Source organism: Amphiura filiformis, chromosome 13 (assembly GCF_039555335.1).
Source record: "Amphiura filiformis chromosome 13, Afil_fr2py, whole genome shotgun sequence".
NCBI lineage: Eukaryota > Metazoa > Echinodermata > Ophiuroidea > Amphilepidida > Amphiuridae > Amphiura > Amphiura filiformis.
Genome location: NC_092640.1, coordinates 63,715,280 through 63,735,770, shown reverse-complemented (window position 1 = coordinate 63,735,770; position 20,491 = coordinate 63,715,280). Strand labels below are relative to the sequence as shown.

The 20,491-nt window shown below is 36.3% G+C and overlaps 1 protein-coding gene across 1 annotated transcript; it reads right to left on the bottom strand.

Annotated features, from left to right (window-relative positions):
• Window positions 1-4,219: 4,219 nt before the first annotated feature.
• LOC140167829 (sushi, von Willebrand factor type A, EGF and pentraxin domain-containing protein 1-like) lies at window positions 4,220-20,383 on the bottom strand. Its single transcript, XM_072191121.1, has 17 exons — window positions 20,335-20,383; window positions 19,913-20,113; window positions 19,078-19,326; window positions 17,857-18,039; window positions 16,852-17,049; window positions 15,554-15,802; window positions 14,949-15,194; window positions 13,751-13,951; window positions 12,941-13,071; window positions 10,761-10,897; window positions 10,009-10,196; window positions 9,308-9,469; window positions 8,990-9,151; window positions 8,614-8,664; window positions 8,013-8,148; window positions 6,488-6,561; window positions 4,220-5,711 (listed from the first exon to the last, which is right to left on the bottom strand). The coding sequence occupies exons 1-17, from the start codon at window positions 20,381-20,383 to the stop codon at window positions 5,620-5,622; spliced, it is 2,709 nt and encodes a 902-aa protein (XP_072047222.1). The 3' UTR covers window positions 4,220-5,619.
• Between the last annotated feature and the right edge of the window lie 108 nt (window positions 20,384-20,491).

Below are 20,491 nucleotides of genomic sequence, written 5' to 3'. Positions count from 1 at the left end.
ACCATGAGGTAAACAACTTGAAATATTTGGTCAACAAATGTGATATTTTCTCTTTAAATCGCACTATTTTGTGGTAATAAAATAGAAATAAAGGGTGCAGCATTATCCTTTACTCGGCAGTAAAAACGTTTCAATAATGGGTTCGGCTGCGCCTCATGCACCCATTATTTACGTTTTTACTGCCTCGGACGCATTATTTGCGTGTAAAGGATAATGCATTACCCTTTATTTCTTAAATACAGTTATGGACAAACGTTTGGAATATTTATATGTTTGTATCAATTGCAGTTTTCAATCATATTAGGCACAGGTTTATTGTTATGGAGTAGATATAATGTCCTTTGACGTTTACATCACACAGTTGGTCAATTAAACAAAGAATTACCTGAGGAAGCGCATTACAAAGAAAAGACCACACAATCGTAACACTTTTTGGCGGTCTCTATGTATCACAAATGAGATTAAAGACACTAGCAAACTTAATTGTTTAAACAGAAACTTAAACTCTCACTGTGACATGTTTAGATAAGTCTCTTGCTTGAGAAAACACAAATCAATATTTGGTGTGTCCACCCCTTGCCAGCTCAAGGTCATGTGCGCGACGTGACATTCCCTCAACCAAGTTTGCCAAGGCTCTTTGTGGAATATCTCTCCAGCAAGCAATGAGGGCGTGTCTAAGTTCCTGCAGTGTGATCGGTTGGCTGTCCATGTTACCTATTTAAACCTGCGGAATACTTTTGCCCATAAGTTCTCTATAAGGTTCAACCGGGCTCAAAGCCGACCAGTCCAGCGGAAGGATTTCCCTCACGGGTGTGGTTATGTGCGCCGTGGTGTTGTCATCTTGGATCACGAAATTGTTCCCGAAGACTCTCCTTGCAAACGAAAGCATAACTGTATCAAGAATATGGAGGTGTGATTTGGACCTAATGTGAAATGCTCCCCCTACTGTGATTCCACCACCATCTTTCTGGACTCTAAGCGGGATACAATCCTCAAGTAGGGTTTGACCAACCTGTATTCGGACCTTGAATTGGTCATCTAGTCTGTAGAGGAAGTACCGGGCAAATTCCTATGTCTCTGTGGCCAAAGCAAGCACGCATGCCGATGTCTTTGCAGAAGTATCGGCTTTCGTGTTGGTCGTCTTGTGCGAAAACCTGCACTAACCAGTCTATTGTTCACAAGTTTCCTGGTAACAGGCGCGTTTATGAACCTCAGCCATTCTGTTCGTAGCCGAGATACAGGCTTCGTGCGGCCATTGCGGCAGAGTCTCAGAAGAGATCGGTCTTCCCTGACGGTTGTCTCTCGGGGCCGACCTGACCTTCATCTAGGTGTAGTATATAGTTCCAGTCTCTTGACATCTCTTTAAGAATTTAGAAACTGCACCTTATGTAATTCTTAAAGCGGCTCCAATCAGTCCAATATCCCTCTGTTTGTAGCCGCCATTACGTAAGTCAATGACGCGGGCGTATAAATCTGTACTCAACTCGCAGCCCGTGATCAGAAATATCTTATACAACAGACAGATGCAACAAAGTAAAGCTGGTTTCTGCATAAGGTAATGCAAAAGCCAATGTAATCTAATGAATCATCGCTAAAATAACTGCGAAAAGGATGCCTGATGGTTCATTGGTCAGGCATAAGAAGCTATTGTCCTACATTACGTATTGTGTGATATAGAATGGTAACTAAGACCTTGCCAGACACCCGTGATCCATTTTGCATGGCTGATGAGTCATTGATGGTAAGAAATCTGCATTTAAAAAATAAATTTATTCCAAACTTTTGTCCATGACTGTATATTCTTACCATTATTAGATTAAAGTAACGTTGTAAGGTATGATATAAATATAAATTTAATAATATGGCGTTAATCGTAATGCTGATGTGACCTTCACCTACAATAATTATATTGCTTTGAAAAGCTTTTAAAGGCTAAAATCGTGTTCACACAGTCGGACATAAATCACTTATTACCGGGCCTAAATTTTGTCGGAAATAGTATCGGATATAAGTGGGAACGAGCGTGGGAAATAACTCTATCGAACATAAAGTGCCTTATATCCGACGTTTTAATGCCGAAGCTGAGCAGGCTTAAGACCGGTCATCATGGTCATAACGTTGTGTCCGGTAATAGTAATTACGTGTAGACCGCACTCGTGGGCTGTCGGATATAACTGTGACCTTGCACTTTTTTGGTGCCCGATGAAAAGCCGGCTTCTTTTAGTCGAAAGAGCTGCATTATTCATGTAATATAAGAGCAGCGGAGGTGTTATTTCATCTACATCGCCATTCGCAGCGAAATATTGCCGCAAAAGCATGAAAACGAAACAAAACCAAATTGGCGAAGTCATTTTGGTAGCGATTTCTCGTTGTTTACCAGTAGAAAGGTGACTGTATTTGCCGGAACGGGTTTGGGTTAGAGTTGGGGTTTGGCTTAGGGTTAGAGCTTCCGACAAATACGGTCATCATCACTCTCTTACAAACCACATGATTCGAAAGCAATCTAACAAAAACACAATCTAAAACCAAAATAAAGTATCTTCTCAGGAAACACAAAAACTTGTTTTAAAATGTTTTAAGGGTAGATGCGGTATTGTTGGTCGAAGCAGCCAAAAAAAATTCCAGCCAAAGTCGATTTTTATTGTCTGAATTAATATATTATTGAAAAATAACACTTTGATGTTTTGCAGAAGTTCATTCTACAAATCATATACTTTGAAAACTTGCTTAATTTATTGTAGTTAATGAGTTATGTACATTTAACAAAAGTGTTGTTGTTTCAGCCCTCTTTACAACATACCCAAGAACCACAGGACCTATAAAAGCATTTCTACACGCTTGCAAGGAAACGAGCAATGCAATTTTTGCCGAAGTTCACTACCATTCGCAAGATGTTGTGAACTACCAAATCGCAACACTTTAAAATAGTGTATTACCTTAAACGTGTTTTGATTATGGTCAAAACGTTTTAATATAATTTGAATGTGTGGTTATATAAAGGTCATGAAAACGTGTTTAAAAATTTTATATGAAAAAACACTGCACCAATATTTCAATCATGTTGTCAAAATGTTATTGTAAAATATTTTTGGGCAAACATTTTTGCAAAATATTTTGTCAACCTTTAATAACATTATGTTTAAACGTTTTGCAGTAAAATTTACGTTTTATAACTTCTAATTGCCCTTTGTAAATTCCTCAACGAAAGTTTTCGTTTTGAGATCCGAATTATTTTGTGTGTGAGTAATTTGGACATTTCAACCCTACCGATTATTTTAAACAAGACTTTTGGTAATAATATGTTTTAAAAGCATTTTTGAAATGCTTGTCGATAACGTCAGTTAGTCACATTGTAGATAAGCTGGTTTATGGTCGAGTTAATGGTAGTTAAGAATCTTGCAAACCAGGATAGTGCCCAGGATTGAAATCCTGTTATCTTGATACCGATTTGGTTGTCTGAAGAGCTCAAAATAACCCCGTTAATTCTTAAAAAGAAATACGGTAGGTAACAGTGAAGTTAGCTCAATCAATAAGGCGTTCGACTATGGTGCGAGAGGTTGCGGGTTCGAACCCTGGTGGTGCCTAGTATGCTCTCGTGGAAAAAATTCAGTTAGCTTGAAATTCCCCTGGACAAGGAACTCACTGCTAATTTGTTTCGTTGTAACCCGTACGAAACTCGGGGAGCTGATCCTGGTTGCGATGGTTATTTGTGGTATGTCTAGGGTGTGCGCTCTTGAAGCAGCAAAGTCCCTGAATTGTTGTTTAATGGTTTATGTAATGATGTGGGACCATAGTGGTCAGCGACAACCTGTAAAGTGTGCTGAGGCTTGTGGATCAACGTCTAGGCGTTGTGCCTGTGCGTAGCGCACTATAAATCACTGCGCTTTTTTTTAACACAAGAAGAATGTCGTTCCAGTTGTGATCAAAAGACGAGCAACTTGGTTTCGAACCTGGACAGCGTCAATTGATGATTGCTCGATAAGATTCGAACCAGTGACTCTAGAATTCAATTTAATTACGATCTTCGTATACATGATTTAAGAAATAAAGGGTAATGCATTATCCTTTACACCCAAATAATGTGTCGAGGCCGTAAAACGTAAATAATGGGTGAGGCGCAGCCGAACCCATTATTTAAACGTTTTACTGCCGAGGACACATTATTTGCGTGTAAAGGATAATGCTGCACCCTTTATTTCTATTCTAAATTTATTACCACAAAAATAGTGCAATTTAACAGCGCGTATCGCGGAAATATTGCACGCGTAACCAAGCGTAATGCTGTGCGTAGAATGTGTTACGGCGCTTGACCCATTATTGCAGAATAATGGGCTCTCACGTGACGCGTTTCAACAAATCACAGTGCGCGATTTTGAATAATGGGTCGTGGAGGTAATAGAATGTGATAGTAATAGCCAAAATAAGGGTCGATTTAAAAAATCAATGTGAGGTACAATAATGTTTTCTTGAATTGAAATAACCAAGATATGAAATTTGAAACCTATAAAATAAAGGTACATAATCAATAGTTGCACTCCTTTTATTTGAGGTATACTGTGCAAAATTGTTAAAATATTTTATACAAGTTCACTTGTCCTGGCTCGTTGTCCTGAAAAAATAATGATTTCGACCTTAGGTTAAAGTTAGTCATCAACTTTTTTCTTGATTTTATGTTCGGGTGCTTATATTCCGACAACAAAGTGGTTATGTTGAGGATAGATTCAACAGATCCCCTCTTGTCAACCCAATGTTTAAATTAAATAATTTCGACATTCTGCGTGATCCCCTTTTGCGTGATCCCCCTTTGACATGTTTGACCTGTTAACTGTTCCTCCTGAGAGCTAGCCGTATTCCTCATAATTTTATCTTTTTCGGAGCTTAATATTGCACAGCACAGCATGCAATACGAAAAACTTGAAACGACGCATTGTATAATCTGAGTAAAACGCTCCTCATTGCTACATTTTACAGCTAAACCTGTAAAAGGATACTTACGGCAAATGTATGTATAATAGACATATTTGGGTGAAGTAGCAATTATTTGACCGTCGGAAATCCTCCCATAATGTACGATCTTATAATATGAAATTGGTTAATTTTGTTCAAACCTGATTTGTTGCATATTTGTAATGTTTACACATGTCCTAACTTGCACTTAAATGGAATCGGCCAAATTTGTTGTCTTTGTAGGTCATAGAACTGCCTATTAAATGGCCAAAATAACCAGTGGGGTTTCTTTCACTTTACCTTGTTATTTCAACCTAAAATGGACAGCAACCCTTCTCGTCAGTTATTACTAATATTATTTCAACATTTTAAATAAAGAAAAACAAAATCAAAATTTGACGGAAATCGTACATTAAAGGCTTTAAGATAATAACTATACACATATATTTTTAACTTTGTTTATATGTCTTATGTTACTCCCCCATTGGATGTTGTGTCATATTTTCCCTGTTTTTAATTATACACATATTATCATAAACTTAGTTTTTTGTCATAAATTAAGATACGACTTTGGACAATTTTGATTAATTCACTCCCGGCTATTATAGTCTTTAATCCTTTTAATAATCCTGCATTGTGTCTTTTTCTTCATCAGAAACATGTCTTCCATAACTATAACACATTATTCATCGCACCAAATCTGAAATGGTCTGGTTCTTCATGTGCAGCAAATCTGTTATTCATATGTTCTTGGTTTTCCTGCCCTGAAATATAAACAGGTATTTGTTTGTTTAGTGAACAGAAAAAATATTAACTATTCAGTTATTTGCAAAGATCTTTCGCATTTTTCGATTTGGTGCAGCTTATGGCGTTCACATGAAATCGGGTTCTGATTGGCTAATTGAATTACGTCATCATCACATCAGCATCTCATTTGCCAATCAATCGGTGTAGCATCGCGTGACTGTGGAATTTTATACACAAGTTTTTTACACACCGTGGACTTGACAATGCATCTGTAATGTGGAAGTATTTACTGGGGAAACACAAAGTTGTTTGGTGTCCTCTGCAAACGGGTGTTATAAACCGTTGACGTCCACGATTCATGCGTGTCCATTGATGGTGAAACTAGACGTATCCATAAATATGTGCAATACACACACTTTATTTAAAAGCCTGCAATTTAATAACTCATGAATGATATACTTATACACGAAGTTTAAAATATGTCGTGCGATTGTGTCTTTGAAAACATATACATTATTCATTGACCTGTTTGAAACTCATCAGGGGTCATATCATGCATACCACAGCGGTACGGTGGCACAGCGGTACAGGCTCTACCTCACAATCGGAGGGTTGCAAGTTCGAGCACCGTCAGTGACATCGTGTTGTGCACTTGGGCAAAGCGCTTTACTTCAAAGGTATGAGCATGTCTTGGGCATTGCATGGCAGCTGACATATTCTAATGACAGCGGAATAAATGTAAAGTGCTTTGATACATGTGAAAGGCGCTATATAAAATAATGTCAGTATTTACCTTGATATGCCTGATGCGCATCTGGGGGTACATCATATAGCTCAAGCTCACTACGGTCAGATTTGGAGCCCATTCTTTCGAAAAAAAAAAAAAAAAAAAAATAGAAAACACAAATTTGAAATGAAAATGCTAAGTATTCCATGAGTATTAGGAATCGATTATTTGGCTCGTTCATATCAACCTTTTTTACAATTGATAATTACATGTACAAGCAGTTACGTCTAAAATACAATATATCCTTTGATACTTATTTGATACTCAAAATCTCCTCAACAAACAAACAAATCATATTGTCCGTTTGGAAAGGAAATGATTAATAGAGAGATTGCGATGCTCCATACGAACGTTCGTACGTGCGCACAGTCGATATTCTTGGTTCCATGCTGGATTTAGCTCCTTTGTGACGAAGGAGTACATGTCACAAGCCGTCTGGGACCGTGACCAACACTTGCGCTGGCCACAGTTGAACAAGATATTTAACAGTCTTAGTGCTTATGCCTGGGGTTTATGTCTATTAGACTTTAGATCGGCATGCTTTTAAATTGACCATAACCAGGACTACCATGCCGCTTACAATTAATTGTATTTCAGTGCTTCCCGAATACTGTGATTGTCAAAAACAAATATTTCGGTAGATAAAGGACCGCTACATGAATAAATCATGACTTTATATCTTTATTATGATACTTTTGCGAGGGGAAAATTAGTCGCATTGCATGAACCACGTCATGCAGCTCAAGACTGTCAATTTCAACGTCATCCGTGTGTTTATACCAAAGATGCAAATCGTAAACTCTTTATTCTAATTCTACGACCGATCTTGCACGCACGCATTTCAACGGGCAATCCGCACGTATGAATTTTCACATCTCACTGCTACTTTAATGTTATAATAATTTCTTACAAATAAAATGGATTCTATTAATACTTTTCTCCGTATGTTCAATCTCCTTGAATATCTGTAATATATTATAAAACGGACACATTGTGTGCATTTTCTACGTTGTCCGCGCGTACATTTCGTAGGTACAGAATCTTCTTACTGGCAAAATAGTCGACCTCGCTCCGTCACAGGAGAGTAATTTTGAATAGATAGACTCAGGCCGTTGTAACTCATATACTAGCGCAATACAAAAAGGTGGCGACAGCGTCGGCTTCCCCTGTGTATTACTCTGCGCTGACATGGCGTCCGATGGCGTCGCCAAATTGATTCACGGGCGGGGCCATATTGGAAAAGTAAAGAAAAATGCTGCTGCCACCACGATAGTACTAAAAGCTACCTAAAAATATGCGTAGTGCTGTGGAGACTTATGTTAACATGACGATTCATGAATATGCTAATTAAAGAAAAATGCTGCTGCCACCTACGTCCACATGTTCCAAGTGTGACGTCGCTGTCCTCACGTCGACGAACGGAGTTTCAAATCCATCGCACTACGTGCTCTATATACTTAGTCCATGATAGGCTGGCGTACGATGACGGCGTTTGGAAATCGTAAACTATCTAATAACATGATAAACTTACTTGAATCGTTTTCGCTTGCAGGTACAACATGCCACGCCCACAACGATAAGAACCAAAGTTAGGACAGCAACAGCACCTACTACGATTGCAGTCAGAGGTATTTCATCACCTACTTCAGATGACTTGGTCGCAGGTTCTTTATAGAGGTAAGGTTTGAAAATAATATTAAATAAGCTAGCAAATACAAAGCTTAGTGGTCTCTACCGCAAACGGCATAGAACACGTGTTAATTAGCCGTATTTTATTTAAAAACACAGGCGTACACTTATGAAGAGGACACATACGCACGTTACACACCAAATTGAAATAGTAAAATGTCGCCGAGTAACATGATTGTGTTGATTACACAAAATGTCCACAGATTAAGTTCATCTTTAGCTCAACAAGGAGCAAACATCGAATTTTACTACAACTAATCGCAGTAGTAAATTTGACCCGACGAAAAAGAGTATCTTTATATGCAGTTCCAATTAAAATTTAATCACCTGTTGCATGAAAACTTGGATTTTGGTTTCAAAATTGACTTGCCTTACACAGGAAGTACTATTTATAAAAGTTGATAATATAAATAATTTCAATACAACAATGAATAATTAAATACCTGCAGTTGTATACAGTGGTGTCGAGAAGATGGGAGTAAAGCTTCCGATGGCTGTTGAACAAAAGACACATACACTAATACTTTAAAAGGCGCTGACTAGTAAAAGTTAGCAATATCATAAAACAGAAAAGTAGTCCACCCCTAACTCAGGGGACAAGGAATTTGACGTATTTTTAACTTATGATTTTTTGAATAGAGTTACAGAAATCGAACGTCAGGCCCGTTGGTATATACAACTGACAAAGTACACAAAAAGGAAGAAATTATTTGTTATACTGTATGCATCGTAGGTTTTCATGTTTCGGGTTAGATTTACTTTATGAATGTTAATTCAATACATTTATTACTCAAAAAACAAAACAAGCGCCATCCATACCACGGCATTGTTCATACGACGTTGATCCACTTCTGATTGTGCTATATCCTTGTGCACAAGGTTCACATCCTCTCTGTCCTGTTTTAGGTTGAAAAGTGCCACGTGGACAGAGCTGACAGGGTGTCAGCCCAATATATGAATATTCACCGAGTGTGCATGATTCTAAAATAGAAAAAGAAAGATTTATCGTTTTAGAGCGGTAAATAGTGGTAAATGTAACAAAGATGTGGCTCATTCAAAGATCCAAATAACATAGTAATTGTAAGACATAAATTATATTTCAATTATTGCACAAGATTATATAGAGCACGCTATTACCTTCACATTGGTTGTTACTATATGACCCTGTTCCAGCTGTAGTTGTTCCATCTGGACATGGTTTGCAAATCAGTTGCCCTTTTTTGTCTTGGTATGTGCCGACTTCACAAGGACTGCATCCCGACGTGGTCAAATCAAAGCTTGAGCCAACAGGACAGTAAACTGTAAAGCATTGATACACAAAACTGATGTCAACTTAGCATTCTATAAAAATCCCGATAAGGATATTATCATGTAATAATACAAGTCATTGCCATGCAAGCTATGGGTCCATTTGGATTTCTTTCGACGCCTTTGAAAGGTGTGATGAAACTTTTTTAACAGAAGGATTCTTGAGGTATCACGTACCCTGTAAAATAGTTGTTCATTATTATTGTAATATAACTTTAAAAAGACAAACCAAATGAAAACTATGGTTCGCCTTAATTTCGGTATAGTTCGCGAAATATTACAGTGCTTATTTCTGGGCCGACGAGGGTCCATATCCCCGACTTCAATTTTTGATCTAAGGAATTTAAAGAGTAGGCTTGCATGCTTATGCAAGAATAATTGTCCAGAATAACTTTAAACCTTCAGCCAAAATCCAACAGAAAACGGCATTATATGTAAAAATACCTGAACGTCACAATATCTTGTTTTTGTTCAGCAGCTATATCTGTATGTATTGATGCCTTACACTATTTGGTTAGTTATTGACTTACCACAAAACATTCCAGTAAGTTCCTGTCCTGGTTCACAAGTTGCTTTTACCAGACCAGTCTCAGTCTCGACAACATTAAGCGTCACATCTTGCCCATTCACATTAACAACGATACTGGCAGCAGATATAAGATCGGAAGCGGGGATTGCCATTGCTTGTTCTAAAGCCGCAGTATCAGTCGAGTCATTTCTAGTATTTTAAAGTAATAAGTGTACACATAAGAATTTTGCTGAACCATGAAATGTATCAGCCTATATTAATGTATGTTACTTACTTAGTTACGTACTGACTAACATTTTGTTCTGAAATTGATATATTTCGTTGGAATAATTCTGAATAAAACGCGCACTACCTACCTTACTCCCTATTCCAAAAAAAAAAATACAGTACTAATTGTTTTGGATAAACAAATATTACCATGTTTTGCCAATTGAAACATAGCTAAATCCTAATCCTTTATTTGTTCTAACTGGCAATAAAAATCAAAACTTAGTATGTTTGCAATTGGAGGGTAATTGGGCCAAATTGTATTTTTCATGATAACAATCTTTCTTTGCAATTTGTTAGTATTTTTCTGACGTTATACTACCATTATTCAAGTGTCTACCCCTTGTAAAGATGCAAAAACGATTTAGGAATAGCGCCATCATTGTTCAATTTTACTTATAAATGACACAATTTTACATTCTATCAAACAACCTTAAGCTGGTTTTTATTATATGTCTGTTAACATACTGGCCGCCTTTTACCAACCTGGTCCCAGTAAGTTCATAGTGAACAACGATATCCTGCATTTGTCTTTTCTTGCGACGACGTCCTTCTGCAGAATTACAATCTGTATTTATGTTACCAATACCACAATTGTTATCAGAGTTGCCGTAACAGGTAGTCTGTAAAGTAGAAATACAATGCAGCTATTAACACCGGTTTTATCAGTAAACTTTTCCCATTGTAGACAATACAATGAACGTATTAAAACCGGGTGGTTTAAAAGTAAATTTTTGCCAGTATATTTTTATCAAATTAAAAATGATTGGTCCAAACCTCATGTTAGCGTGAATGGAGTAAAATTAACATTGACATTTCTTTACTTATATATTTCTGCCGGGAAAGGTTCGCAGACTGAATTCGCAGACCTGTCTGTGAATGAATTCACAAACATGTCTGTAAATGAATACCCAGACCTGTCTGTGAATGAATTCACAGACCTGTCTATGAATGAATTCACAGACCTGTCTGTAAACGAATATCCAGATCTGTCTGTAAATGAATTCACAGTCCTGTCTGTGAATGAATTCACAGACCTGTCTGTAAATGATTACCCAGACCTGTCTGTGAATGAATTCACAGACCTGTCTGTAAATGAATATCCAGACCTGTCTGTAAATGAATCCACAGACCTGTCTGTAAATGAATTTACAGACCTGTCTGTGAATGAATTCAGTCCTGTTTGTAAATGAATACCCAGACCTGTCTGTGAATGAATTCACAGTCCTGTCTGTAAATGAATACCCAGACATGTCTGTGAATGAATTCACAAACTTGTCTATGAATGAATTCACCGACCTGTCTGTAAATGAATATCCAGATCTGTCTGTGAATGAATTCACAGTCCTGTCTGTAAATGAATACCCAGACATGTCTGTGAATGAATTCACAAACCTGTCTATGAATGAATTCACAGACCTGTCTGTAAATGAATATCAAAATCTGTCTATAAATGAATTCACAGTCCTGTCTGTGAATGAATTCACAGTCCTGTCTGTGAATGAATTCACAGTCCTGTCTGCAAATGAATTTACAGACCTGTCTGTGAATGAATTCACAGTCCTGTCTGTAAATGAATACCCAGACATGTCTGTGAATGAATTCACAAACCTGTCTATGAATGAATTCACAGACCTGTCTGTAAATGAATATCCAGACCTGTCTGTGAATGAATTCACAGTCCTGTCTGTAAATGAATACCCAGACATGTCTGTGAATGAATTCACAAACCTGTCTATGAATGAATTCACAGACCTGTCTGTAAATGAATATCAAAATCTGTCTATAAATGAATTCACAGTCCTGTCTGTGAATGAATTCACAGTCCTGTCTGTGAATGAATACACAGTCCTGTCTGCAAATGAATTTACAGACCTGTCTGTGAATGAATTCACAGTCCTGTCTGTAAATGAATACCCAGACATGTCTGTGAATGAATTCACAAACCTGTCTATGAATGAATTCACAGACCTGTCTGTAAATGAATATCCAGACCTGTCTGTGAATGAATTCACAGTCCTGTCTGTAAATGAATACCCAGACATGTCTGTGAATGAATTCACAAACCTGTCTATGAATGAATTCACAGACCTGTCTGTAAATGAATATCCAGATCTGTCTATAAATGAATTCACAGTCCTGTCTGTGAATGAATTTACAGACCTGTCTGTGAATGAATTCACAGTCCTGTCTGTAAATGAATTTACAGTCCTGTCTGTGAATGAATTCACAGACCTGTCTGTGAATGAATTCACAGTCCTGTCTGTAAATGAATTTACAGTCCTGTCTGTGAATGAATTCACAGACCTGTCTGTGAATGAATTCACAGACATATCTGTGAATGAATTCACAGTCTTGTCTGTAAATGAATTCAGAGACCTGCTGTAAGGTTTTTTTTGGAAAATATGGCGTTATTGTGGTATTTTGCAGTGCTAAAAATGCACAGGATTTCAGTCTGTACAGATGAATTTGAAGCAAAGCGGTATGTACTCTCAAAGTGCCAAATGCTATATTTGCTTCTAAATTTAAATTCCAGAACGTAGAGTACAAAGGTGTCTCCGGCCTTCGCCAAAAAAACATACACAATTGTAACAAGGTAGATTTCACTAGAATGACAATGGTCTTGAATCTAGAGCTGCACCTTGAATACACTTTTTTATATTCACCATAAAACTGCTGTTGTCCAAAATGGTGGAGATCACTGAGGTAGTTTGCTGTTCTACTTCCGGGTTGCATATAGCTCCTTGTAGAAGAACCATGTCCTCTCTTGACAATATCAATGAGTTTTCAAGTGTGTCTTTTATAATATAAAAGATAATTATAAAAAGGAAAAAACCACAGTATTATCTAAACAATTTATTTGGTCATTTTATACAAAACATTATTTACATAAAATTTGTGTGATAGTATCACACTTTTGTTCAAAAATATACAAGTATACGTATAATAAGATCAGATTTGAATGTGCATTTGAAAGTAAAATAAAATCAGAGCTTGCTTTCGTGGGTTTTAGGTTTGTGGTTACTGTAAATTAAGGTTACGGTTTATGCTACTGTGGCACAACATTACAATTGGCACATTTATCTGATACATGCATTATCTTGACAAACACACAAGTTTAAAAACTTTTTTGCCAAATGCATTAAGGAATATCATAATCATTTTAAAGCTCTTTTTATTTGCTACAACGCGAGTGTCAAGATTTAGTATGGGCTTGCGTTAATTGGAATAAAAAAAAAATCGATATTTATATATCTAGCGCTTTATGCCGTAAAAAGCCTCAAAGCGCTTTACATTTATTCCGCCGTCATTAGAATATGTCGGAACCACGTTTGCAGCCTACAATTGGCGCAGGGTTCATCAGTACAACGACTGTGACAACCCATAACAGCTTCCCATTGCACCTGGGTGGGGTGAGGCAAGCGAGGTAACCACTGAGCCACCGTGCCCTAAGTATACACTCTACCAAAGCTTACTTTCTACACAAGCTGGTAATTCTGGAGTAGGGTTCTCTGGGGTAGCATGGTTCCACATTCCACTAGGTAAACACACATAGGCTCCTCGGGGCCGGTTCCGATTGGTAAACACAAAACCTTCATTACATTGCGCCGTGCAAGTTGAATCTTGGCAATCAAGTGCTCCATTAACGGGAGGCTGTAATGGCGGGCATGATGCTGCTGATACGGATGAAATAATAACAGTTATAATTACATTTAAAGCCTTAATGTACGATTTCCGTTAAATTTTAATTTTCTTATTCTTTATTCAAAATGTTGAAATAATATAAGTATTAACTGACGGGAAGGGTTGATGTCAATTTTAAGTTGAAATAACATGGTAAAGTGAAAGAACCCCCACTGGTTATTTTGGCCATTTAACATGCAGTTCTATGGGAGGACATTATTAATATAATTTTTAAATTATGACAATTTGTCGAACTTTGCTCTGTTGACCTACAAAGACAACAAATTTGGCCGATTCCATTTAGGTGCAAGTTGGGACATGTGTAAACATTACAAATATGCAAAAAAATCAGCTTTGAAAAAATTAACCAATTTAATATTATAAGTTCATACATTATGGCTTTAACATACAGTACTCTCGTGGAATACATTATTAATAAATGGTGAAAGAAATACATTGACTACCATATGAACAGACAAAATAATTATGTTACTTTCTACACTTCCCCGTTGTAGGTTTAATCGTCAGCCAATTCGGAAGGGAGTAAATCCCAGGGGGAAATGCCCCCCCCCCCCCACGTTTCTATAATATTAAATTAAATAGAGCAAGCACGGATAACACACTTCGATGTATGTCGTACTATATATATTTATAACTAACAATAGTTGGCGTCATTTTGAAAACATTTCAAACTTCTCAGTGGGACACATCCCATCAGACCCCCTACGCGTCGCGTAAGTATATTAGACCCACACTTGTAGGTTTACAACCAACAATAGTGTAAAAATGTGCACCGCCAAATGTCCTCAATTGTCTTCAAATGGGGCTTCATATTCTTCACCTTCCGAGAGAGCACGCCCTCCTTAGGCACCCCCTACGTCACTAAATCTATTAAACACACACTTTGAGGTTTTCCTCTACTATAACCAAAACATCAATCTCATGCGCGCGCATTTACCAAAATATGTGTCCCCCACAAATGAAACTTACATTGAATAACATGAATGATAACTATACATTCCGCCGTATTACCAGCTGCATCATATGCAGCATATCGTATCGACACTCTGCCCCATGAATACACTTTCTTGCCTGGCGTTCCGTCCTGATATACCTCGATGACATCAACGTTATCGGCAAACGCTGGTTCCGTCCACTCCAATACTAGTGGAATTCGAGTTGTTTGAACGATGATTGGTTCCGGTGGACATGACGTAACTACGGGCGATTCAATGTCTGTAGATATAATTATTTCAAAATTAATCATAAACGCGTATGATCATAATAACGGTATATATTGTATGTATACATTTTATACATTCTGTGTTGTTATGTTGTGACATCCTTATTGAACAAACTTCTCAAAAAACGCCTTGATTTCCAGTTTTAAATTATCTCAATATGAAACTCATTCCTTCGGTGCTTCATCTATGGATCACGAAATTCTTTGATCCAGTTTGAATTATCTCAGTATGAAACTCGTACCTTCGGCGCTTGATATATGAATCACCGAAGTCTTTGAAAAAAATACCTAAATATATCTTCTTTTATTGTTAGTGATCTAGTTCGTATTTACAGAAATTTGTATGGCTTACCATTTACTTCGATAGTGAACCTGCAGAAGCTTTCCCGACTCTCACTGTCCCTAGCCACATATTCCACAAGATGACTTCCAGGTCCCAACGTAGTAGGTGGAGTGACATTGGCAGTGTTTGCCACTGCAATTGGTTGTCCCCCGCTAGTAGCGGTTGGAATACTCCACGTTACGACAACACTGGCTGATGAAGGAGGTAAGTTGACCGCGAAACTACTTGGGCAGTTAGTGATTATTGGTGCACGGACATCTGGAAATTAAAGTGAAGAGGATTAGATGGTTCACGTACGATAGGTAATACTTTGTAGATTTGAATTAAATGGCTAAATTATGACATTCATCTAAATTGCTCAGATATTCCGTTACCTTTTGCTTTGGTGACAGCAGGCCATCAAAAGAATAGCACTTGCTTTGTATTATTATTATTATTATTATTATTATTATTATTATTATTATTATTATTATTATTATTATTATTATTATTATTATTATTACTATTATTATTATTATTATTACTATTATTATTACTATTATATTATTATTATTATTATTATTATTATTATTATTATTACTATTATTATTATTATTATTATTATTATTATTATTATTACTATTATTATTATTACTTATTATTATTATTATTATTACTATTATTATTATTATTATTATTATTATTATTATTATTATTATTATTATTATTACTATTATTATTATTATTGTTATTGTTATTATTATTATTATTATTATTATTATTATTACTATTATTATTATTATTATTATTACTATTATTATTATTATTATTATTATTATTATTACTATTATTATTATTATTATTATTATTATTATTATTATTATTATTATTATTATTATTATTATTATTATTATTACTATTATTATTACTATTATTATTATTATTATTATTATTATTATTGTTATGCTTATTATTGTTATTATTATTATTATTATTATTTAATATTAGTGTTATTATTATCATTATTATTACTATTATCATTATCATTATTATTATTATTATTATTATTATTATTATTATTATTTATTTTATTTGTATTACTGTACACAATACTTGATTTGATTTGGACCTAAAAAGCTTCAGAAAGGAGGTATCTCACATAGAAATGACGAAGCTTTGACAAGATTTGATGCTTTTTGAAATAAACAGGTAAATGAGTAAATTTTGCTTGAATATTGTTTGGAAGGTATTACATGCGGGTGGGTGTTAATCTGCTATAACAGCCCTATTAATACAAAAACAAGATGTACTAGAATTACAATGCTAACCATTACAAGCTGCATTTGTCAAATCATTGCTCCAAGTACCATTAGCTCTGCACGTCACCAACGCATCAGCTCCGTTAAGCACAAAGCCTGTGTCGCACCATAGAGAACACTGCGTACCGGTAGAAACACTGCCACCAGTGCAGGTGAAAGGAGACGCATTACCATTTGGCGGGATGATCAAAGTATCACAACGTACCTCTGGAGATTGAGAACAAAAACAAGCAGAGATTTCCAGAAAAGGCTCAAATGGATGTTACAGAATAATAAATACACCTGTCACATGGCTGTCGCTGTTGATGATTTTAAGATTAATTAATTATTATTTGTTTATTGTTTGTTTACCCAGGTTGGTCCGTGAGGGACACATGCTAATCCATGGGAAATCCATGTACCATTCCAAGCTCATGTACTAAAAATAAGCACAAGCCTTGATAGCCAGTGTAGGCTAATAAAATGCATGCTGGCCTAGTAATATAGCTTTGATAAACAAAGTAAGAAATGGAAGAAAATAGCAAGGAATATGAGAAAGGAGAGAAGGCCACTCCCAAACACAATTGTACAAACTCTTAGCCCTTACTTCGTGAGAACGGAAACTGGAATTCCAATCTCAAGCACCGATGCAAAGGCTTTAATAGGCAAAATGTTTTAGTGTGAAATTACTCTGATATTGTTGAAAAGAAATAGTAGCTGTAGCACAATATTTGCAGAAACATTCTAATGTTGATGATTCCCCATTTGACCAGCTGAAACGTTGACAATTAAGCCATGTCACGTTATAAATATAATTATTTTAGTCTGAGCCCAAATATTATAAGTTGTCTTTTCAAAAAGAAAAATATCTGATTCAGTCCTCAAAAAATATTGTAAACAGCAAAATAGTACTAAAACGATAGTGATTTAGTGTACTTAAACGAACCTTAGTGATTTAGTATGCTATGCTAAACCCCTCAAGAATCTGCACACAGATAATCGTTGAGTTTCACACAGGCCACATTGTATACATACCTTGACAAATAGGGACAATTCCATTCCAACTTCCATCCATCCCACATTGGACTTCGTCATCTCCTACTAATCGGTATCCAGGGTAACATTGGTACGTAGCAACGGAACCAAACGTATGCAAACAACTGGTAGAAGCAATGTAGCCAGATGCAGCGATTTGTGGAGGTGCACTACAATAGATTCCTGACAAAATAACGGTAACAATACATTTTTGTAATCAAATGCCATAATTTATATAAAATATAATTTATATAATGATATATATGGGTCATTACATTTTTTTCAGTTTGTGCAGCGTGATACTGTGGCTAAAGCCTTTGAATTTAGTGTAAAGGACCCCCATTCAATTCCCGGTAGAGGAAAATGAATGCGTTTCCTTCTCTCCATTCAAATCAAATGGGGAAAAGATGTAGCTGGGAATAGACCTCGCAAGAAGTTCGCATCAGGCTAACGCCTATTATATTCATTGGTAACAAGGGAGAACCATCCATTATAAGTATATTTACAGGGTCAAAAATAGTAATATTAATGTTTTTTCTTTGTATTGTTAATACCAAATCACCAATTAACTTCGGAACAAGCGATTATCATGTACACTATCACATGATTATTATGTTCAAAGCAGTGTCTAAATCAGGTACCAATGATTAATTAGAAAATAAACGGTATTTATTCGTGTTTTAACTATATATCTATCGTGATAAACATGTTTTAGGCAGAGCAGATAGTGGCACTTGCCAAAGATGGCTGTGCATGGAGAAACATTCTTGTCGCTTGCTCCAAAGCCAAAGGATGATGATATTGATCGTGATAAGGGAAATGCAGGCCCAATATTTTGAGTAGGATGCATGCGCAACTATGATATACTATTGAACCTGCCTATCCTCTATCACACGATAGAGGATAGTAAAACAGAAATTCCTATCATTTATTCCTTTTTATTTAGTAGTCTTAAGAAAACATATATTTTGAGACAAATTTGAGCATACACAGTATTTTTAGTACCGTAATTTGACACTAAATTAGTGGATTATCCACCCTATCAAAATAATTGGCACATCCGCACGACGTAGTGTCGTCTATAGACGTCTATTGTTAAGCTAGACAACGCTCACTGAATAAAGTTCCATGATAAATATGAAAAACGGAAGTTCATTTATATCACATACATGAGCCAACACTAATATATGTCATCGTGTTGTGACAGCTTTATATTCTTACCTTGAACAATTATTACAACACGACACTCCGCGCTATTACCAGCATTATCTTCTGCCCTAAAATTCCTTTCATATCGTCCAACATTGAGTACTTCCGGTTCAGAGGTTGAAGGGGTAACCGTCACTACTCCCGAATTGTCAGTCGCCGCAGGTTGGTCCACTGTAACAACGGCCTGATTTGAACACGGTGTGATAACCGTTACAGTGATCTCCACTGGACACGATTTTGTGAAAACGGGTGGTGTTGTATCTACGGGATTTATGAAAACGTGCACATCAAAAGTTCTTCTTAAAGTTTGAAGCGTTATTTAAGTTCATGCTAACGCTTAGTAGACTTACTTGAAACAACCATTAGATCGAGGCTGTCATGAGTTGAGGACAATGAGTTGAGAACCGAAGATTGTCGACACCGACGTGCCGCTCACGGATGGAAAATAGTGTAACTTCGATTCAAAGTGATTTGTTGCTTGCGTTCTGCGTTAACGCGTTGTGCCTAGAACTAGCGCGGAGCTTTACATGTATAATAAGCCTCTACATTTTGTTCAAGCTTAAAGACCCCAAGTTTTTTTTTCGTGTTTTAGCCGAGAAATGCTGGCGGTACACTATTTGCTGTCAATATTCATGTAATTGACAGATTTATGTAAATTACTTATTTTTTCTTAAATATACGGCTTTCGACTAAACCACTAGCAGGCTTTTTAGTACATCTATGACAATGCCGTTTACACATATTCACATCAGCTCTTGTCAGAAATTATGGATTATAAGTATATACAAGGAAATGACAAATTAATGGCAAATCAACCAAAGGCATACGCATTGTAGCTCATACATACCCCTGAAGACACACGATGTTGTGATTCCTTGTTGACTCCATATTCCAGAAACTGTGCATGTTTGAACTTGTGGACCACTTCTAACATAGTCCCCCTCGTTACAAGAAAATACGCAACTATCGCCATAGTAACTTGTTGATAGACAACTAGATGGTGTAACTCTTCCATTAGAGGGAGATGGCAAGCCGGGGCAAGTCACTCCTAAAAATAGACAGAATGCAAGTAATGACGATGAATTTAGGAGTTAAACGAGTACTTGAACTCTTATTATATTTTCCATTTAAATTGTAAGTTAATTTTTTTTATTAAACTATTACGGGTCGAGGCGATTTATTATAACAGCAAATGCGTCCCTTTTTAAATAATTTATTTAATAATAAAAGAACGCAGATAATTAGATTGTGTACCGCGAAATCACCAGCCTTTTGACTTTATTACCTTAACAAGTTCAATCTCACATAAAAGGTTCATGCCAACCGTTACAGTGATCTCCACTGGACACGATTTTGTGAAAACGGGTGGTGTTGTATCTACGGGATTTATGAAAACGTGCACATCAAAAGTTCTTCTTAAAGTTTG

Excerpts from the sequence above, each read along its gene's own strand:
- LOC140167829 (XM_072191121.1), bottom strand. The coding sequence starts at position 20,383 with ATGAACCTTTTATGTGAGATTGAACTTGTTAAGGTAATAAAGTCAAAA. Across the intron at positions 8,149-8,613 it reads ACCACTGTATACAACTGCAG|AACCTGCGACCAAGTCATCT; the intron begins GTATTTAATTAT and ends ACCTCTATAAAG. Across the intron at positions 6,562-8,012 it reads TGCAAGCGAAAACGATTCAA|AATGGGCTCCAAATCTGACC; the intron begins GTAAGTTTATCA and ends TTTTTTCGAAAG.